Source organism: Saimiri boliviensis, chromosome X, assembly GCF_048565385.1.
Source record: "Saimiri boliviensis isolate mSaiBol1 chromosome X, mSaiBol1.pri, whole genome shotgun sequence".
NCBI lineage: Eukaryota > Metazoa > Chordata > Mammalia > Primates > Cebidae > Saimiri > Saimiri boliviensis.
The window spans coordinates 87,614,647-87,637,695 of record NC_133470.1 but is presented as its reverse complement, the minus strand read 5'-3'; the positions used below and the strand labels follow the sequence as shown (position 1 = coordinate 87,637,695).

Below are 23,049 nucleotides of genomic sequence, written 5' to 3'. Positions count from 1 at the left end.
TACTCAGGAGGCTGAGGTGGGAGGATTGCTTGAGCCTGGGAGGTCGAGGCTGCAGTGAGCCATGATTGTGCCACTGTAATCCAGCTTGGGCAATACAGCAAGACTCTATTAAAAAAAAAAAAAAAAGAATAAACTGAAAAGATTTTTACTGCTGACGTTTATAAAAAACATGATTATGTTTCTGTGGTTAGAGATTGGTAGCCTCATCTCTTAGTCTATCAGTTAGGCCATGAGACTGTCCCAGGTGAGTTGCCTTTCTCTGGTTGAAGTAGCTCAAATAGTTGTTACCTTTACAACCACTTTAGGGTAGCAGCAGCAGCAATATTCTCATTCACTTCTGCTGTGGAGCTGTTGTCACCTTGCCCCAGGTAGTGACAGCACTGTGGGAAAGCTCAGGGAAGCATTGTGAGTGCCTGGAGGTGATGTGGCCCCAGTAGTTCCTCCACTATCTCAACTCAACCCAGCCAGTAATGTAGAAGCATTGCCAGTGCTTGCTTTCAACCTTTTCAGTAATTTCTAAGATTGTACTTATTTTTAGCTGAATAGTTAATGTTAAATTAGTGCCATTTGTTGTGTATCTTGGTATATATTTCCATTATTTTAGGGTACTTTTTTTATCTCAATAGACAAAGAAGTTATTTACATATGTCCTTTCAATGGCCCCATTAAGGGAAGAGTTTACATCACAAATTATCGTCTTTATTTAAGAAGTTTGGAAACGGTAAGTAGAATATAAGACCATAAAGGTGACCCTAACTGTTAAAGATAATGCTAAATTGTTTCTCTTCTACTTTGCAAGATTGACTGTGGGTCAGATTAACATGGGATATATTTGCTTCTCAACTCTTAATATTTTGCTTATGCAAAACTCATTTAATACTAACACTTGTATATGTAAGGAATAGGGTAAATAAAAAATAGTCTTATCCCTCATGATGGTGGGGGAGGGGTTAGTAATTGTAACCATTTGCTAGTTTAGAGAAGTTAGGTGTAGAACAGTGGTTCTTTGCCAGAAGCACAGATGAGACCCACCTGTGGAGCTTAACAAACAACATAGTATCCATGAAAGTTAAAAATTAAAAAAAAAAATACGGATGTCCTATATAGAGTGCATCAGAATATCCAGGCCTGGGGTCCAGGCACAGTTCTATCTTCCAAAATATCACAGAGGAGGATACTGATGTGAATTTCTGGGTAAGGCCCACTATTCTAGAACTTTTTCGAGTGTTCAATGATAAAGCACCAGGTAGCAGTGTAGAACTAGGATAACTATGGTATGGCTTACTACCACTCTACTTTTTCAATCCCTGACCGTGAAAGGTTTGTCACAACATTTCGAGGAATGTTTCATGGCTAGGACAATGAGATGGAAAAGAGATGCCTCAGAAAGGGAAGAGAGAGTGAGTAGCTACTGTGGCTGTCACCGAGGACTTCCGATAGATGTGGTGGGTTGTCATTGGCCAGGTCAGCCTGAAGGGGAGGTATATTTTGATGAGAAGTGAAAGGGGAAGAGGTCCAGGGTTCACGGAGAGTAGCCTATCAGCAGCTTCTACACAGGTGACCTTGAGGCTGTTGGGAAAATGTAGCTTTTGTTTTATTGCTTTTACTCCACCATTTTTTAGGACAGTTCTAATCTAGATTAGTTTGTATCTTTTAACCTTTTTTTTTTTCCCTTTTACGGTGTTTATTATTATGTTCGAATTCTGAAAAAAATGCTATTTATTATCCCCACTGCCTTAGCTGTGGGAACCCACTTTGATAGCTGCCCCAACTTAAGGAATTTCCTTTAGCACAGTGCTTGTAGGGATAGGTACATGGATCAGGCCACAGGGCATTTTATTTATGTGACTCGATTCAAACTTTTAAGTAAGAGTGGAGATGAGTGAATGTTCTAGCTTTCCAGAATGGGAAAGAAGATTCTAAAAACAACAGCGAGCTGGATGTTCACCTTTGGCAATAATTGGCAAAAATTCTACAAATAATAATTTAAAACAGATGATTTTTAAGTACTTAGAAAAGAAATCAACCACTGGGAGTGTTATTGGCATATTGTCTTGATGGAATCAAGGCTGTAGGATAGACCCTGGTAAAGACACCTGGGCCGAATGGTGGCAGTACACTTAGGTGGAGTTATAGGCTATGGATTTCAGGCTTAATGCCAGCAAGGGTGGTCACTAACATCTCACTGTGCGGGGCCCTTCCTTTCCAGCATTTCTGGTGCAATGCAGAGGAGCACATAGAACACGTGCATTTCCAGTATGTGAAAAACACCATCCTAGCCAATGTGCTAGGTGATGGGATCAAGGTTTGAAATGATCTTAACTGGATAGGATATTGGAACAAAACTAATAATATAAAATTGAGTGTAGATAACAATTACTCAGTAAAAATCAGTTGTTATCAGTAAGGGATAGGAGGTCTGTCTTAACAGGGATCCAAGCTTATTTGAACCAGTAATTGGATATGACTGATTAAAAGCTAATCTACTCCTAGGCTGAGTTAACAGAAATATACATAATTGCCAGACAAAATGAAACAATAGCTCCATCTGAAATATTGTGTTCAAAGCCAGATGGCAAGTTTTAAGAGGGACGTTAACAAACTAAAGAGAGTTCAGACACAGATAACCAGATAATGAAGGGAGTGTAGTTTGAGCAGTGATCAAAATAAATGCTGATCTTGTCTGAAGAAAGGATGGCTAAAAGGGGACGTGATGAATCCATCTTTGAATATTTGAAGCGCCTTTCTGTGGAGCAGGGATTAGATTTATTCTGTAGAGCTCCCAAGGGTCAAATTAGGATAGATTGAAAGATTTTATGCTAGTATTTGGGAGAATTGTCAAAAGTTACAATTAAACATTATGGTCCCTTTTGCTTCTTGTACTCTTGGTGTTTTGACTCTCCCCATGTACCCAGTTCCACCTTATGCTGTCGCTGATGATGAACTGGGGAAGTTATTCAGACTTTGATGATACAACAAGATTGTGTATGTAGTATGACCTCAACTACAAAAAACAAAAATTATCTGTAGAAAAGAAGATGGAAAGAAATACATCAAAGATTTCAGTATTTGGGCTATCTGAAGAGTGGGATTATATATTTTTCAAAAACCCATAATGAACATGTATTACTTTTACAGTTGGGAGAATTCTCAGCAAGTTTTATTTTTGCATATGATGCCCTAGAGCAGGCGTCCCCAAACTTTTTACACAGGGGGCCAGTTCACTGTCCCTCAGACTGTTGGAGGGCCACCACATACTGTGCTCCTCTCACTGACCACCAATGAAAGAGGTGCCCCTTCCTGAAGTGCGGCAGGGGGCCAGATAAATGGCCTCAGGGGACCGCATGTGGCCCACGGGCCGTAGTTTGGGGATGCCTGCCCTGGAGGGTGGGGTTAGTGCTGAGTGGGTGAATAAGATGCCCATCTGACACTGACTACTAACTTATTTCTTCTTTCACTAAATTTTACGTAAACATTTTAAGCAATTGGCCACAACATTTAGTCCAAGTATGAAAGCAGGCAGCTAACAGCAGAAAACATCATATAAAGAATGCTATGTAAATACTTACACAGGAGTCTAAAAACATAGTCATCATAGTGTTTCTTCAACTAAAGTCCTAAACAAGAGCATTAATTGTGGATTCTCCTGCCAACTGAAAAATTATGTTGCATGTTTGACAAAGAGCTGTCATCTCACTCGCATTTTGAAGTGGACACCTATTTGTTGCAGGTATGTAAATACTGCAGTGGAAGTGATGAGTCTAGATGTGTGTGATTTGATTCTGGAGTCAGCTCTGCTATTTCTAAGGTGTCAAGGGCAGATTCCTTGCCTCCTGTGGCCCAGCGAAGTAGAGGAACAGTGGCCATGTCCTGAGAGTGCCACCATAGCCTGCTTCTACCTCACCCTCCTTGCATGGCCTGTCCCCACAGTCTGCCCCACACCCCATCTCCAGTGTGTGCATCCTTAGAGTGAGGCTGACCTCTTTGCTTCTCAGTTCCAAAACTACCATTGGATCCCTGTGGCCCACAGAAGAAAATCCATTCTCTTTCTGTGGCATAAAAGTCCTTCTGACTTCTCCAGCCTTGACTGACATCACTTCTCCCCAAGTGCGCAGAGCCTTTCCTTCTCCCATCATGCATGTACCATTCTCAACAAACCTGTATGCCCTTTCTCCACCCCTTTCAGAAGCTGCCATTCATCCTCCAGAACCCGTCTCAAAAGCCACACACTCTCTGGAGTCTTCCCCAGTTTCTCTTCAAGGAATCACTTTTCCTTTGTGTCCCTGCAGCCTTTTCTTCATGCCTCTGTGTTAACACATTGCTATGAAACCTTCCCTGGCCCTTTAGCTAAACTTTGAATACTTATTTTCTGTGTTTAATTTTTCTCCTGAGCACTTGTCACTATCTCCTATGTTATATATTTGACTAATTCATCTTGTTTGTTGTCTCTCTGAGGATAAGGATGCTTGTCTGTCTATTCATTGATGTTCTTTCAGTTCTTAGGAAGAAGTCTGGCACACTGAAGATGCTAAGTCACTGTGTTGAATGAATGGATTCTGTCTTATTTGCTGCTCTGTCTGTGGTCTTATCAAATGCTGAGTCCTTTTGGTCCTTCATGCCTAGCTAGTACAGTGTCCTTGTAGGCAGTAATACACAGTAAAAGCAAACTGAGTGAACTTGAGAGGAAATGGGCTCCTATGTTGTTAGTGCTGCTCAGAGGGCAAAGGCCTAGTCATTGTGGTTTGACCGCAGTATGGCCCCTACTACACTGTGGCATCTTGAATACTAACATTGCTTCTGGAGTTGAGAAATCCCATAGCCACCTTTTGGCCTCAAGGGCACTAAGGAATTTGGCTTTGGGTTAATGTGACTACAGTAGAGCCTACTGTAAGTAGGTGATAGCCTGTAATCTGGTAGACTATCATGAGTAGGACTGCTTTCAGGGCTCCTTCCAGAAGCACTTTGTGTTTAGATGCTATAGTGCATGAGAAAGACACCTTAACCCTTGTTCATTCAGGTATTCTTGTCTTCATTCCAGAAACATTCACTGAGCACTGTGGTGAATTTAACACTGTGCAAGGTGGATAATACTCTACCTTGAGGCCTGCACAGCCTCACAGGATATAGAGTTGAGTAATTGTGTTGTAATATGACAAAGCCCACAGCGGTACACATAGTGCTGTCAGAAGGGAGAAGATGATCATGCCAGTGTGATGAGTCACAGAATGCTTTATAGGGAGATGATACTTAACCAAGTCTTGAAGAATGGTAACAATTTTCTGGACAGGAAGGAAAGAGGAGCATATCAGGTAGAGGGTTTCCACATCTCTATGGTGCTTTTCTGTATCGCATGTATAACAATATGGAAAAGCACCATATGTTATGAAGATGGTTGAATGATCTGTTGGAGCTGGAACATTGAGGGTTGAGGGAGGCGTGGGGAACAGAAGGGGATGAGGCTGCAAGAAGAGCCAGCAGCCTTAAGAGTCTCAAAAGTCACAATTAAGCAGTAGGCAGGTTACATGGACAGTGACATATCCTATGTGATTTCAGGAAGAGAACTCTGGCTACAGTGTGTAGAATGGGTTAGGGGAGGGAGAGACTGAAGTCAAGAAGCCCAACTAGGAAGTTATTTTAGTTTTCCAGGTAAGTGGTAAGGGCTTAGTTCAGTCATAGTGGAGATAGAGAAGAGGGGACAGCCATGAGAGATTTGGAGGGCTTGAGTGGCCATTTGGAGGAAGTAGTTGAACAAACTTTCACTTGAATGATAGGAGCTGCTCCCATTCATCCAAATACACTATATATATATATATATATATATATATATATATATATATATATAAATTTTTTTTTTAAATAACACAAATTTATTATCTGTAGGTCTTGTAGATCTGTAGATCAGACTGATGCAGGTCGCACTGAGTTAAAATCAAAGTGTCAGCAGAGCTGTGCTCCTTTTTGGAGGCTCTAGGCCTGCAGCTGTGTCAAGTCCTTTGAATGCGAGGACTTTTTTGCTTATCTGTTGTGGCAGGTGTCACAAAAATTATGCACGGACCTTTTTTTAAGCTCATCAGCTCTCATTAGTGTTAGTGTATTTTATGTGTGGCCCAAGGCAGTTCTCCTTCCAGTGTGTCCCAGGATTATCCCTAAAAGGTTGGACATATGTGCTCTAGGGGAAAATAGATATTATGTTATAGGAGAAGGAATATGTTGTAGATAAGCCCAATGGGGAAGTGAGTCTGAAGTCATGGACTTAAAACTCTACAACTACCACGTGGAAATGGCTCAGAAGCAGTTGGAAACCTGACTCAAGCTTCTGAAGTCATTAGCACATTGGTAATACTAAAGACCACAGATATTCATGAGATCACCTTGGACGAATATGTAACATAAAAAGATACCGGCTAAGAAGAGGACCCCAGGGGATATGCACACTTTTCCATGATGGGGAGAGTGAGAAGAGCCAGTGGAGACAACCAAGCAGCAGCAGTCAGAGCAGTAGAAAATCTCTGGGTAAAGGGATGTGATGAAAGTCAGTAGGAGAAAAGAATCTCAAGAAGGAAGGGAGTGGACCATGGTATGAAATGTTGCGAGGTTCAGTAAGATAAAGAATGAAAAGAGGCCATGGAGTGTGTCCAGGAGGAGGAGGCTCACAGGAGCCCCAGTGAGAACAGATTTCATGGAGATGTGAGTCCTTGGGTCTTTCTCGCAGCCCTCTTCCACCTTGCTCTTTCTGTAAAGATTCTGCAGCTTCCAGACCTCAGCGAGCTGCTCTCCATTCATTCTTCTCCCCGTGGCTTTAAGCTCGCTTGGCTTTAGTCACTTCCATGCACGTGAAATTGTATAGTAACAAAGCTCCTTAGAGTTTACCCAGCCCTCTTCCACTGACTCTTTTATCTGAGTATGACAACAGCTGACAGGTAGACAAAGCAGATGCCACCCTGGCACAGTCCCTGGGCTTTTTTTTTTGAGCCCCAGTTTCTCATTCCTTACTGCCTGTTGGAGATCCCTTGAATTTTCACCTGGCATCCCAGACTCATGGTCAAGCTGAAATTGTTCGACTTAACTTTCTCCTTTTAGTGTTCTTGTTTCTTTCGATGGTGCCATTTTCTTCTCATCACCCTGGAGTCTCCTCTGTCTGCCCATCCCCGCTTCTCCTCTGTAGACTTCATCACATTTGCCCTATCCTTTCTAGTCATGTTGCCCTACCCTAATCCCCCATGTCTGTCCCCTAAGCCCTGGCAGTCTCCTTCAGCTAGGCCTCCCTGACTTTAGCGTCTCTCCCTTCCATTTTATCTGCTCCTTAAGACATACCTGCAATCTTCTCATTCCCTTACTCAGAAACTCTTCTTTCCTACCTTATCACACTTTCCCTAGCCAGGTGTTCATGGTCCTCACCACACTGCTGCCATCTTACCTTTCCCCCTCCCCTGTGTATACACCCTATGCTTTGGCTCCTATGAGCAACTTGGTCTTCCTAAATAAGCCCTCTGCTTCTTCACCTATGGACTTCTCTTGCAGCTATTTTGTTCACCTATAACATACCTTCATCCCCAACCCATCTCTGCCATTTGCCCTCCACCCCCTTAAAAATTGTTCCGAAGTATTTGCTATAGAAAGCTTATGAAGAATAACATAAATGTCTGTGGGTCCACCTCTCAGCTGAAGAAATCCCAGCCTTTCTTCCCACTTCACAGCAGAGGTAATCACCACCCAAAAGTTAGTATTTCTCACTCCTGGTCATTTCACACATCCCTTTGTATTTTATTTTTATTTTTATTTTTTGAGACAGAGTCCAGCTCTGTCACCCAGGATGGAGTGCAGTGGTGCGATCTCAGCTCACTGCAACCTCCGCCTCCCGGGTTCAAGCTATTCTTCTGCCTCAGCCTCCCGAGTAGCTGGGATTACAGGCGTCTGCCACCATGCCCAGCTAATTTTTGTATTTTTAGTAGAGACAAGGTTTCACTGTATTGGCCAGGCTGGTCTCGAACTCCTGACCTCGTGATCTGTTCACCTTGGCCTCCCAAAATGCTGTGATTACAAGTGTGAACCACTGCATCCATCCACACACATTCCTTTTAAAAATAGAACGAAATATAGGAAATGCAGAGGAAGCTAAAGGAATGGGGGTTTTAAGGCTTCCAGTTGAGCATATCAGAACCCTTGGGCAGTATAATTTGGCTCTAGGTTCAGGACTGCTGGCAAGATGAGAAACACGTTTGATAGAGAGTTTTCATTTTCTGATGACGAGTTAGAAACAGCACATTCTTCCTGGATTAAATGCAAGGACGAATTTGTTGTTTGGCTTTTCTCTAGAAGATACTGACACAGTGATTCAATTTTTCAGGCATTGTTTTCCCAAGGATTCTTGAACCCTGTTCGATTTGCTGGTTCTTTTGTTGACTCTCTATAAAGACGGAGCATACAATGTTAACTTTTAGTTGGTAAAGGTACTTCCATGAAGAACTAGTGTAATGTGGTCTACTTTGTTTTTCTGATGAATTACCAGTGCAAAGACAATATTTGGAGAATCAAGATGAGTAGGCAGTCTACATGTCAGTCAAACTCTGTCTCAAATACTTGGTTGCAAAATGACTTTCAGATGGGTGCTGAGTGTCATGCCATCTAAGTGCTGGGCATGGAACAAGTGCAGCAGCACTCAGGTTCCCTGATCTCTGTTGGTGGCTGTCATTGGAGCTGTAAGCCTTGGATACTGCCAGGAAGGGAGGCAGAATTTACCTTCCTGTGTGAGCATTTCAAAGCCAGACCTACATTTCAGAGAGAAGGCCAGTCCACTTAATTACAAGCACAAGCAAAAAGGGTTTCTGTAGTATTTTTTCTTTGAAAAAAAAAAATGCATTGGAAACTTTTCAAGATTGTCCTTTTCAGGTCCTTCTCTCTTGTGGATTTGGCACCTCTTTTCCTTTTATGGTAGGTGAAATAATGCTAAATAGACTATAATAAAACACCCTAGTATAGCCATAAATGGGAACAGCAGTGGGAACATAGGATTCATGCTATAGGTATTCTTTTAAACTTCCAGTCTTAAATCATCTTCTTATATTGCTGCTGCAAACAAATGCTTTATGTTTAAAAAAATAAAACAAAACCTAATTCCTGCTAATACCCTTGGTTCCTTTGCCCCTTGTCCCCATGCTAATCCCCAAACTTTAGGGTCTGTGGGCGACTAAGCTCTGATGTTGAAAGTCACATAACAGGTTTAATTAATTAGTTCCATTACAAGTTCAGGCTTTCAGAAAGGGTCTCATCGCTGCTTTGGCAATTCTTTCAGTCTCAGATTGACTTCTCATTACACCCTCCACCACTGCAGTGACAAACCTTCCATGCTCTTGAGCTGACCTCATCTCTTACTATGTTGAAAAGTTAAAAATCATCCTCTCTGTGCTGTCGTAAGTCCTCTTGTCACCACCTAAAGAGATCTATCTTCACCTATCTTTTCCTCCTTCCCTCGCATATGAGAGGAAGGAATCAGACATCTTATTTTCCAAAGTGAATCCCACTCTTTAAACCTTTCTCCTTTCTCCTCTAGAGTGACAGTTCCCCATTAGTTATTCTGCATTTTACATTTTTGGTTTTCATCATTTTTGGTTCTCTTTCCCCCTGCTCTGTGAATCTGCTCGAGTCTCTCCCTCCTTCTTTTCTTCCTTCCTTCCTTCCATTTTGAGACAGAGTCTTCCTCTGTTGCCCAGGTTGGAGTGCAGTGGTGTGATATTACAGCTTACTGTAACCTCTGCCTCCCGGGTTCAAGTGATTCTCCCGCCTCAGCTTCCCAAGTAGCTGGAATTACAGGCATGCACCACCACACCCAGTTATTTTTTGTATTTTTAGTAGAGATGAGGTTTCACCATGTTGGCTAGGCTGGTCTTGATCTTCTGACCTCATATGATCTGCCCACCTCAGCCTCCCAAAGTGCTGGGATTACAGGTGTGAGCCACCACACCTGGCCTTGCTCAAGTGTCTTTATTTGAAAACACCTTCTTGTATTCCTGCTATCACTGATAACGATCATCCTCTTTCTTCCCTTTCTTGGACAAACTTCTTTAAAACTAGTCCACACATGCTGCTTCTACATCCGGACTACTGACTCCTTACTTCTTGTGGTCTGGCTCCTCTTCCCTATTGAAACTACTCCTTCACTGCTCAATTCCGATGGCTTTGGTTTAGTTCTGGACTTTGACATTTCTATGCAGGGATTGATTGTGTTGACTGCTCCTTCCTTTATCCTTTTCCTCATGCATTCTTGGCTTTTCTCTCACTTCTGCCTTTTGCCTTCTCTGAAGCTCATTTTTTCTTTCCTACCTCCTCAATACTATTTTCCCCAGAGTTCTGTCCTCACCCTCTTTTTTCTCCATTGTCAGTTGCTTTCTACTTGTCTAGCTCCAGTCCCAAGCTTTCATTCTGTATTCATTGAATATCTGAGAGTCCCGTATGTGTTAGGCACTATGCCAGGGGCTAGGATATGGTGATGAGCACAGCAGACATAGTTCCTCCCTCACAAAGCTTATAGTTCTAATGGGATTGACAGACATTCTTCTAATAATCACACCAATATATAATAACAAGCTGTAATCAGGAGCATGGGAGTAGTACAAGAGCACAATAGTTTGAGGAGCCTGAGAAATTTTCCTGAGAAAATGACGCTTGACTTGGGGTCTGAAGAATGCAAGTTCCCTAGATGTGAGGCAGGGACTGAGGAGGTGAGAAGAAGCTGAGAAAACAGCATTTGAAAGGACCTGAGACCAAAGGAATCATGGAAAGATGACAGTATGGCTGAGTGGGGGGACAATGGCAAGGGGTGAGGTAAGAGAAGTAGATGGTGGCCAGATGTCCTAGGCCTTGCCCACCCTGTTCAGGATTTTGGGTTTTAATTTTTTCATTTATTCATTTGATTGATTGATTTGAGACAGGGTCTCGCTGTTGCGTAGGCTGGAGTGCAGTCGCGCAATTATAGCTCACTGCAGCCATGACCTCTTGAGCTCAAGCAATCCTCCCACCTCAACTTCCTGAGTAGTTGGGACTGCAGGTGTGCACCACCATGGCCAGCTCATTTTTGTGTTTCTTGTAGAGATAGGGTCTTGTGCTGTTGCCCAGGCTGGTATCAAACTCCTGGGCTCAAGCAATCTGCCTGTCTTGGCCTCCCAAAGTGCTGGGACTGCAGGCATGAGCCACCATGCCCAGCCCTTTAATTTATTTTTTAATTGACAAAAATTGTATATATCATGTGTAACGTGTTTTGAAATACATACACATTGTAGAATGGGTCAATCAAGCTATGTAACATAAGCATGGCCTCACATACGTATTTTGTGTGGTCAGAACATTTAAAATTTACTCTCAGTAATTTTCCAGTACACAATAGTTATTAGTTGTAGTCACTATGTTATACAGTAGATCTCTGAAACTTACTCCTTCTATTAATTGAAATTTTGTGTCCTTTGAGCAACATCTTCCCATCCCTTCCCCCATGATTTGGGTTTTTAGAGTTTAGCAGTCAGAAGCTTTTGTAGCTTTCCACACTACTTTTGAAGTGTTGTGAGCCAGGGAATGATAGCATCAGATGTGCTCTTCTAAAAGATCATCCTGGCCACATTATGGGGAGCGATAGTAGATACAGAGACCACTGCAACTATGGCAGTGGCCCAGAGACGTTGCTCGTAGACTTGGAGTGGTGGGCAGAGTTGAGACTGATTTAAGAGATAGACATGGGAGACTGGCTTAAGGGTAGTGGAGAAGGGGATGTCTGGGGTGACTCCTGTGTTTCTTGCTTTTGTAACCAGCCACGGAGATGGGGAACTTTTGGAATAATGTAGTTTGGTGAGAGAACTGCATTTAGTTCTGGGCATTTTGAGTTTGAGGTGCCCTTGGGATCTCGTCAGTGCTGTATATCCAGCCATCTCCTGGATATCTGTACTTGGTTCATATATCATAATCTCAAACCCAGAGTTTCTAAAATTGGCCGTGTTCATCTTCCTCCAAAACCCCCTCCTGCATCCCCCTCCTGTGTTCTTCACATCTTTTGGTGGTACCACCATTGTTTATCCCAGAGATCTGGGCCTAAAGCTGAGTCGTCTTTGAGTCTTCCCCAGTGGCTAGTCTCTTTTGCTTTCTACCTCGGTCCCTCTCCACTTTAGATCCTCATTGCCTCTCACTTGTGCTCAAACATCGGCTTTTACGGTTTTGAGGAGCGGCTGTAGCCCACTTCTTGCTAGTCCAGAGTGCTCAGTGCTGCTAGATGAATCTTCATAAAGCGCCATTTCAGCATGGCATTCCTGTTCTCCAGAAGCATCCTTTAGAGCTCAGTCTCCCTGATACTAGCCCTGCAGTACTCCCCAGGAAATTGCCATCACCCTTGCTTAAACCTGGCCTACATTTTTAAAATAATCTCCCCCATGCTTTTCTTTCCTACATGTGCAGCTGATGTGACTCTTACCTGTTTCTCAAATGCCAATCTCCAGTTGCTTTTGATCCATCCTTTAAGGATCATTTTTAATGTAGTCATTGCCACAGAACTTTCATGCTATCTATCTAGTCAGATATTGACTTACCCTCCTCTGACCTCCCATTCCACTTTGTGTGGACTTTTCTTATGGCTCTTGACACTAGCAACCTGGCATTGTAGTTACTTGGGTCCATGTGTCTTATTTCTCAGATATAGAGCTAGGCCCTGAACTCCATGCGGGAAACTCTGCATCTCAACTTCACGAACCCTAGGGCCCAGTAGAGTTTCTGTTACTTAGTATATGAGAGAGAAAGAGAATGCATTGTTTTAGCTTATTTGTCATATTTACATCTCAATTATTTTAGGTAGTTAGAAGTACAAGGCTCAGACTTTTAAGTTAGAATGAACCTTTGAAAATCCTTAAATATTTAATGACATTTAGATACTGATGACTCAGGTATCCAGATAGTTCAGCTAATTTTCCTATTCCTGGATCTTCCAGTTTGGCCTGCCGGGTTATCTGATCTTGAACGTGTCATTCAGGGAGAATGTGGCAAGCAGCCTCATTAGACTGTGGATGCCTTTGGTCAGGAGCTGGCTGGTTCTCCTCGGTGTCCTGTTTTGTTTTTTTGTGTGTAGGGCCAGGGCACTTTGAGCTATAAAATTTCCTCTGTACAGAGATAAAGAGGAGCGAGATGTTATCTCACTTTTAATTCTTCTGCTTTTTTTAAATATCCTTGCTTTCATGTTGATACTAGAGTATCAGACTTTTATTTAGTGTCTATTCTCTGTATTTTAGGTATAAGTTTGACATTTAGGAATACAGTTCACAGACACTCAAATCTCAATATAGCATTTCTAAGCATAATAACAGACTGGTAGTATGTTTTAAATAACTGCACTGTGTTGATAAGTAAATACATTATGATATGCTGCTATATACATACACTGTTACTGAGTAGTATTTTTCTCGTTGGGTATTTAGGTTTCAGTCCTGTCATGAGGTGTCTCACTCCGTGACATTTCTCCTTATAGGTGCAAATGGTCAGATCTGTCAGATGCTTGCTAGAGCATACTTATCCACTATATTTGAAGAGCACAATTATATCTTCCAAATACTAAGATATTCTTTGCCATAATAATAATAACTTCCATTGTTTTCTAGCTACTGGCATCAGGCACCATGCCAGGTACTTTAAACTCATTTTCTGTAATCATCCCTACTTTTAGCTAAATGTGACTGAGAGAGAGTAACTCGCCACTGTCATCACCTAGTAAATGTCAGAACTCAGATTGAGCCAGTTTTGTCTACCTTAAGAGCTTGTACTATTTTCTCTACATTATGACAATTATACTCGTACACGTTTTTGCTTTTTTATTTTGAAATAATTGTGAGCTCATAGAACTTGCAAAAATGGAAGAGGTCCTTTGTACCTATCACTGAGCTCCCTGCAATAACCATATCCCTTTATCAAAACCAGGAAGTAGATCGGCACAACTAGACTGGCCGGACTTGAATTTCAGCAGTATTTTTCATGCACTCACTTTTTGCGTGCTTTTGCGCACAGTTCTGTAGCATTTGATCCAGGTAACCACCATCAATAATCAAGACATGGAACCGATCTGTCACCACAAAGGAATTCGCTCATGCTGCCCCTTTAGAGTCACGCTATCCCTCCCCTCAGCCTCTGAAACCACTTCTCTGTGCTGCATCTCTACAATTTTGTCATTTCAAGCACATTATATAAAAGGAATCATATAACAGGTGACCTTTTAAGATTGCCATTTCTCAGCCAAGTGTGGTGGGCCACATCTGTAATTACAGCACTCTGAGAGGCTGTGGCAGGTGGGTGGCTTGGGTCTTGGAAGTTCAAGACTAGCCTGGGCCACATGGTGAAACCCCATCTCTACAAAAGTACAAAAAGTAGCCAGGTGTGGTGGCACATACCCGTAGTCCCAGCTACTTGGGAGGCTGAGGTGAGAGGGCCACCTGAGCCCAAGGAGGTCGAGGCTGCACTGAGATCACACCACTGCATTTCAGCCTGGGTGACAGAGTGACGTCCTGTCTCAAAACAAACAAACACACAAAAAATGGCGTTTTTCATTCCACATGATGCCCTTAAGATTCTTCCATAGTTTATTCATTTTTCTTGCTGAGTGGTATTCCATGGTACAGATGTTCACGGCCTTACACTTTTTGAATTTCTAGACAACCCATGAGCTACATTTATATTTTCTATATTGTATTTTAAAATAAAAGGTCAGGAACAATGGCTCACACATGTAATCCCAATACTTTGGGAGGCCAAGGCAGGAGGATGGCTTGAGCCCAGGAGTTTGAGACCAGCCTGGACAATACAGTGAGACCCTGTCTCTACATAAAATACAAAATAATTAGCTGGGCGCAGTGGCACACGTTTGTGGTTTCAGCTACTTGGGAGGCTGATGTGGGAGGATCCCTTGAGCCTGGGAGGTTGAGGCTGCAGTGAGCCACTGCACTCCAGCCTGAGCAACAGAGCAATATCCTATCTCTTGAAAAAAAAAAAAAAAAAGAAAAGGAAAAGAAAACTTTTATTTCTAGCTCCAAAAGGTTTTTAGAGAATAAAAAGTCAAATACCCCTTACAGATTTTTTCTTTATTTTTCAAACTCATCTATCACAACATGAAAGAAAATTTTGGATTAAAAACAGTGTAGCCTGGCTGGGTGAGGTGGCTCACGCCTGTAATCCCAGCACTTTGGGAGGCCAGGGTGGGTGGATCACCTGAGGTCAGGAGTTCAAGACCAGATTGGCCAACATGGTGAGACCCTGTCTCTACAAAAAATACAAAAATTAGCCGAGCATGGTGGTGCTTGCTTGTAATCCCAGTTGCTTGGGAGACTGAGGCAGAACAATCACTTGAACTCAGGAGGAAGAGCCTCTGGAGTAAAAACTAAATTCTGTAAGACTTTGCAGTGAGCCGAGATCTTGCCACTGCACTCCAGCCTGGGCAACAGAGTGAGACTTCGTCTCAAAAACAGAACAAAAAAACAAAACACAAAAATGGTGTAGACCTTCATGTCTTTGTCCCTATAAATAGATATTTCATGTTATTGTAGTCACCATGTATGTTGTATGCTGCTTTTTCCCCACTTAAACTTATTTTTTCATGTACCACAATTATTTTTAATAGCTATATACTTGTTCCATCTAGTTGACTGATTTTTTCTATCCTGTTATCTACCTCTGGCTCCGTTGAACATCTTTCTTCTGTTAAATGATAGCCGTAAGTTCTTAGTAGTGAAATTATTGGATCAAAGAGTAGGACAATTTTTATGGCACTTTTAATATGTGTTTTCAGGCATTGCCTTGAATCTCAACCCTGGCCTATATTTACTAAACAAGTTACTGAAGCTTTGACAGACTCAGGAAACAGGGATACTTCACCTATGTCCTGGAATGGTTGTGAGGATAAAATGAGATGATGAGTGCAAAGTCCCTATTGTAGTACCTGGCACAGAAGAGAGGTTTTCCTACATGGCAGCTGCTGTGACAGTCTCATGGTGATGATTGTGCTATTACTTGACTAACATGATTTCATCATGCCAGCAGTCTTCTATACCACTTGCACCCAGCACTGGCTAGCAAATGATGGAGAAGCCTTGCTGTACATTAAGGCCCTTCTGCTTTGGGAAATGCACCCATGCCAGAGACAAGCACCATTTCCAGATGCTTGGTTTCTAGTGGGCGAATACAGACATATAAATTTGTGGTTAACAAGGCTGAGTGAAGCAAGTGGTGTAACAGCAGTCTGAATCCAGTGCTGTGGAACTTCTGAGGAAGAAGTGATGAATTCTGCCTGATCTTATTGAGAAGCAAGGCCTCATTAGAGGTGATGCTTACTGAGCCAAGGCTGAAGCCATGGGGAGAATTTTGGTAGATGGGAAAGATAGATCATTCTAGGCAAAGGGAACACCCTGAGCAAAGCACATGGCCTGATTGTAGACAAAATGTCTGAAGAAGTTCACTTAGTTGGAGTGCAGAATGTTGTGGGAGAGAATCCTACAGAAACAGGCTAGAAGTCATGTCACGAACACCCTGGAAATGTGTACCTAGGAGTTGAGTGCACAATGGCAAATGTTTGGGGATGCATTTGGATTGCATAATTGACTGTTTTAATGCATGCTCTGTCATATGTAATCTATATCATATTTTTGTTCATAAAGTGCTGAAAGGGCGAAGGTAAAATCACCCTGAGGCCGGGCGCGGTGGCTCAAGCCTGTAATCCCAGCACTTTGGGAGGCCGAGGCGGGTGGATCACGAGGTCAAGAGATCGAGACCAACGTGGTTAACATGGTGAAACCCCGTCTCTACTAAAAATACAAAAAATTAGCTGGGCATGGTGGTGCGTGCCTGTAATTCCAGCTACTCAGGAGGCTGAGGCAGGAGAATTGTCTGAACCCAGGAGGCGGAGGTTGCCGTGAGCCGAGATCGCGCCATTGCACTCCAGCCTGGGTAACAAGAGCGAAACTCCGTCTCAAAAGAGGAAAAAAAAAAAAAAAATCACCCTGAAAGCATATGGTTGTTTTTATGTTTCTTGATGGTTTAATTATACTGACAGGCATACTGACTGTTGTATTTTTGTCCATTACAGGATTCTGCTCTAATACTTGACGTTCCTTTGGGTGTGATCTCAAGAATTGAAAAAATGGGAGGCGCGACAAGTAGAGGAGAAAATTCCTATGGTCTAGATATTACTTGTAAAGTAAGAGATTTAATACTTTCTTATGCAAAGAACAAGGCACATTAGTGTTGAATGATAGTAGAAAATTAATGTGGATTTGAAAAAAAAAAATCAAAAATCTCTTGTTTATCTAAGGCCCTAGAAATGGCTCTTCCCTTAAGAGCAAGCTTTTCCAAATTGCCTGGGGAAATAGTGCCCACATGAGGGACCCACTGCAATCACAAGTACAAGGACTTGAGGAACTGGTCAGTCTGTTAGCTTGACTGAGTGGGAAGAGAACTTTATAGATAAAATTTCTTAAAACATTTTAGTTTTTGCTCCAGCTTGCTCCTGGTGCCCCTTCATGTATGTGTTACCATGAAGGAAGGAGGAATAGAAGAGATTTTGCTCTCAGTTCACAGGATGTGTCCTTACCTCTAATAACCTTTGTAACTTGTGCTTAGTCATTTTCAGAGGTACAGTTTGCTGTGATAGTAACCATGTATTCAAGCATTTGTGTCCATTGAAAAACGTGGGGTGCTTTGCATTTGATCCTCAAGTACAACTCTCTGAAATGGGCTTATTATAGATGGGGAGCCTGAGGCTCCGAAGAGTTGGGTATCTTTACTAAGGTAATTTCTGAAGGCGGGGACCCAGAAGGTGGGGATGTGTTTCAGTGTCTCAGGTAACTATGAACCACTGGTCTAGTGCAGGGCTTTGCAGACTTTTTCTGTGAAGGGCTCAATAGCAAATATTTTAGGCTTTGTGGGCCACATCAGATTTTTGTTGTGTATTCTTCTTTGTGTGTTGTTTTTCAACTCTTTTGAAGTGTTTAAAAAAACAGTCTTAATTTGAAGATTGGGCTGAAGTTTGCTGGTCACCAGCCAATCCAAGTCATTCATTCTATTGATAGAGAAATGAGGCTTTTGCTATGTGAGATTACTTGCCTTGGGTTACCTAGGGAGACAGCGCAAGAGCCAGAACCAAAAACTAAGTCTCGTTTTCCTAGTCTCATACACTGCAATTTCTCAAAACCAACCTTGTTTGCTTATATTTGGATTATGCTACAATATGGTGGTTTTCTTTCCAGTTTATAAAAGATCAAGACTCATTTTTTTCTATCAGAAACTAAAGAATAATGCCATTATTAAATCTTAACTGAAATTCTCCACTACCATCGACCTCAGCTTTTTTTGGTGGTGGTTTAATTCCAGCTACCTTAATGCTTTATCTATTATCCCAGTTACTATCTACCCTTTGGGTCCTAGAAACATGGGAATTTACTGTTAAGGAAGGCTTTTGCATTTTGCATCAAAGGATTTATGGGAGTAGAGTGTTTAATATCAGAGTACTCAAGGGAAAATGCGGTTGCTATACTGACAGTTTTGAGGTGACTTTCATTCTTAAAGGGTTTTAAAAACCCTGTTTTCTTCCTCATAATAGGAAAAACTTGTACTTCTGTATCAATCCCCCAAAATTAATGAGACAAAGGACATTCTCACCCTTGACTATTTATTATAAGAACAAAAGGCATATGAACAACTCACCAAGCATAATTCTGAAATGTTATATATATATATATATTTCTTGGAGTTAGCATGAGCCCAAAGATGATGGCCTAGAACAGTGTTGTAGCAAAACCTTTTAACTAAGTTATCTCCCCAGAAACACTGATGTCACAGAGTCATATTCCATCTTCTCAGTAACAAACCTGACATTGGTATGAAGGAAATCTGCTATGGTGAGGTAAAGATTCACTGTGCCGTCTCCCGTAGGTCAACTTTCACCTGCATTGAATAGCCATGGTACAACCACATTCCTCTCCCGAAACAAGTAGTTACAACTCCTGCAAATTTGGCTATGTCAGATATGCACATGGAGATTTCTGCTTGCCAGTAGCATCTTTCCCACAGTAGATAGAAGTCCCAGAGAATATTGTCCAGCAACAGGGGAAAGGAAGTTCTGAGTATGTAAATTTCATACCCTGCAGGCCCCTTACCAGCTCCTGCTGCCTACCTGGAGTATTTTAAACAATCAAACAAAAAAGCAAAGTAAAACCATACCACCACAAAGCCTTCTCTTTCCCTTCCCCGCCTCACTCCTGTGGACTCACCTTAAAGACACAGTATAGCGTTTTGAAGTCAGCAGTGATGTGTGTTGTTTCTTTAGAAATGATGCCTAAATAAATCAATTCTTCAGGGTCGTTGCAGCAGGGATATGTTTTCTTCAACTCTGAATATAGCAAGGCTTGGAACATCACCATATGACCAGGCTGTTAAAAAGGCTGAGGGTCTGACTGGGAGACTCTTAGGCATGTGGCTCTTTCCCTGATGAGTCAAACTCGGAGACCAGGTGGAACTTACTTCTGTTACAGATTTGGTGATCTGCCACCTGTGAGTCATTTGCCTTTTCTACTTAGTTTTTTTTTGGCAAGAAATAAATATTCTCTTTTTAATTGCATCTTAATCAGATGGCAAAAAGAAGTTACTTGAATCATGTGCTTTGGCACATTAGAAGTAGCCGTTTGAGTCACTGATAGATCAGAATAAATATTCATGTAGAGATGGTCTAATTTCTGGTCAAGCAATGAAGAGAACCATGCTATAGTTACCATCTGACTCGTGGGGGTTAGGAAGAAGGTTCCTCACAGGGCCTGAGCCCTGAGGGTACTCAGCTCTCCAGTGTGGCACTTGTGGCTGGTTTTAAACCCTTTTAATGCATATCATCCCATTGAAATGATTATTCCTCTTATTCAGCTATTCACTGCATCATGAACCAATAACTATTATCCCAATTTTCTTGGGAGGTAATATGAATGGGTTGTTGGACTTTATTCTGTGACATGCTTTTTAAAAAGCAAAGAATCCTTTGGGAGGCTGAGGCGGGTGGATCACGAGGTTAAGAGATTGAGACCATCCTGGCCAACATGGTGAAACCCCGTCTCTACTAAAAATACAAAAATTAACTGGGCGTGGTAGCATGCTCCTGTAGTCCCAGCTACTCGGGAGGCTGAGGCAGGAGAATTGCTTGAACCCGGGAAGCAGAGGTTGCAGTGAGCTGAGATTGTGCCACTGCACTCCAGCCTGGCGCCTGGCAATGGAGCGAGACTCTGTCTCAAAAAAAAAAAAAAAAAAAAGCAAAGAATCATGGAGCTGGCAAGGCCTAGGAGATGTCATCTGTATACACAGTGCTCAATCTCCAGTCCTTTATGAGCTGTCTCAGGCTGTAGTTCTTCATATTTCATTTCCTGCCATTTGTGTTTGGAGATGTCTGGTGATGGCCACAGCCTGTTCTGGTCCTTCAGACTGCAGACTTGGGAAGCTTAAGAGTACTGTCAAGCTGAGGAAGGAAAAAGCATCTTGAAAAAAATGAAGACTGTGATATCCAAGAGGGCAGCGACTAGGTCTCCACCGCTCCTGAAGTGGCTCCGGAGTCCAGCCTAATACTCCTTTATCTGAAATGAAAATTGAAAGTGCACTGCAGAGCATAGGGTTCCAATGTAGCGCCATCACTCAGTCACAGCACCATAACTGATTTTTTTTTAAGAAACAACTTTAAAAACACTCCAGTCTTGAAAATAAGATAGAATGTTATTGTATATATAATACAGATTGACATTTAAAGGAGCTTATTTGGTTTGGATTTGGTTTAAAAGAAAGTGTTCCTGCTTATTGAAGAGATAGGTATTAGAAGCTACCTTTAAAATCTTGTTTTGACCTTTTATTTTTAGCTCCTAAAAGCATAGTTACTACGAATATGGGCTACTTTAATGTGGCTTATACAGAACTCTGTGAAGGTAAAATTGTAGAATAAAAATATATTACTTGCATGAGAGCTTAAAATGCCAGTCATTTAGGAAGAGAGCTTCTGTGTTTTAATGACATGTTTGACAATGTTGGGATTATATTTGATGTCAGTTACTCTTTAGAAAAGTTGTTTGAATAAAGTAGTTTTATAAGTAAAAATATACCAGGGCTGGTTGCGGTGGCTCACACCTGTAATCCCAGCACTTTGGGAGGTTGAGGCAGGTGGATCACCTGAGGTCAGGAGTTCGAGACCAGCCTGACCAACATGGTGAAATCCCATCTCTACTAAAAATACAAAAATTAGCTGGGCGTGGTGGCGTGTGCCTGTAATTCCAGCTATTCGGGAGGCTGAGGCATGAGAATCACTTGATCCCAGGAGGCAGAGGTTGCAGTGAGCTGAGATCGCACCACTGTACTCCAGCCTGGGCCACAGAGTGAGACTCCATCTCAAAAAATAAATAAAAGAAATTTTAAAAAATTAAAAAATACCTCGGAAACCAGTGAAAGTAAATGGACCATAGTAGATGTTGTTCAAGGCAAGATTTGATTTTTTTTTAATAAAATGAATTTTAGCTCTATCTTCTCCTTAGTGCTAGTTGCGTTATCTTGTCTTTACATTCATGGCTATGATGGAAACATTTTCAGGTGTTCTTAAACTGGATATATCAAATTACCATATAAAACAAAGCAATTTTTGTAATTTAGATTAATTGCCCTTTTAGGTAAGTGAATCTTTTCCCTTAATTGAATGGAAGATTTCTTGCTAATTAACATGACCTCCTTTGAAGACTAAACTGTCATACTTGTCCTTTGCCCCCAGGACATGAGAAACCTGAGGTTCGCTTTGAAACAGGAAGGCCACAGCAGAAGAGATATGTTTGAGATACTCACGAGATACGCCTTTCCTCTGGCCCACAGTCTGGTAATTTCAACCCTCTTCCTCAGCATGGGAAGGTTCTCAGTGCCTTCTCTGTGAAAACTGCCCACAAGCTGGGATTCTCTTTCTTTTACTCATCTGTGTTGTGTTTCCCAGTGTGATGTATCTGCGGGGGTGTTTATTAAATAATTTCATCATTTCCAGAGGGGATAGGTCTCTCCCCTGCTAGTCTATGTGGGATGGATTGCCCTAGGTGACTGAAACACAGATCCCTGGAGGCTGGCGAAAGCCCTGTATGAACCTGGGAGCTTCACCAAGGGCATCTTGTGCTCTTCCAACCTTAAGTGTGCCCTTAATCTTGGCCACCCTGCTTGAAAATGTAGGCAGTAGTGAGGCAGACTCAGGTGGCTTAGTGCGACACTGTGAGATCATATCCCAGAGTTCATTGCTTTCAGCTTTGGAGCTAATGACCAATGAGTATCAGGCTTTAGTGGCTCCAGTTGTTAAATGGAAACTAACCCTCTGAGCCTAAATGCCATTTGTGCAAATACAGATGTGTGATATAGGTACTGCACCAATAGCTGAATAGGGACAGGTTTACTTTTGAAAAGAATAACCTTTCAAATGTCGTTTGATAGCATTTAGTATACAATTGGCAGGACCAATTTATTATGCATTTAATTAGTTATAATCTATGACTTAGTCCAAAGGTGATTTAGTATTGTATGTACCTAAAACTTTTCCTTCCTCTTCACCACACTGTTAGAGTAACCTTACTCTTACTGCGTGACTTAAAAAGAAACTTACTATTGTTTCTTTTGCTGTACAGAAATAAGCCTTTCTGTGAGTTTTGCTCTTAAAGCGATCTTTCTTTATATCCTGCCTCGGCCTTGCCTCCTGTGCCTTGCTTGAATCTTCTAGCCCCGTGCTCCTCCTTTGGTTGACTTGAAATGAACTTAGATGCAAATACCTGCTAAGGGGAGAGTGAGGAAATAATTATTTACAACATATACTGTAAAATTCCTTTATTTTAAGTATAGGATGATCACACTGCAGATTAACCAAAGGTGATGGAAGGGACCCTTAAGTAGAAGAGGCGTGTGTTGAACACAGATGAAAATGCCATGCTTGGAAAAATATGTGCTGATCTCATAATTGAATCTATTTTCAGCCTCTTCTAAGTTTCTGATTAAATATGTGATTTT

General features: G+C 41.8%; 1 protein-coding gene across 6 annotated transcripts in view; it reads left to right on the top strand.

Annotated features, from left to right (window-relative positions):
* The window catches only part of MTM1 (myotubularin 1), a 113,769-nt gene that overhangs the window by 29,650 nt on the left and 61,070 nt on the right, over nt 1–23,049 (top strand). For all 6 annotated transcript variants that reach the window (XM_003943422.3, XM_074391864.1, XM_074391863.1 and 3 more), the window contains 3 exons: nt 627–721; nt 17,093–17,203; nt 21,788–21,889. In XM_003943422.3, the coding sequence (XP_003943471.1) occupies nt 627–721; nt 17,093–17,203; nt 21,788–21,889 (308 nt within the window). The remainder of the gene's footprint in view (nt 1–626; nt 722–17,092; nt 17,204–21,787; nt 21,890–23,049) is intronic.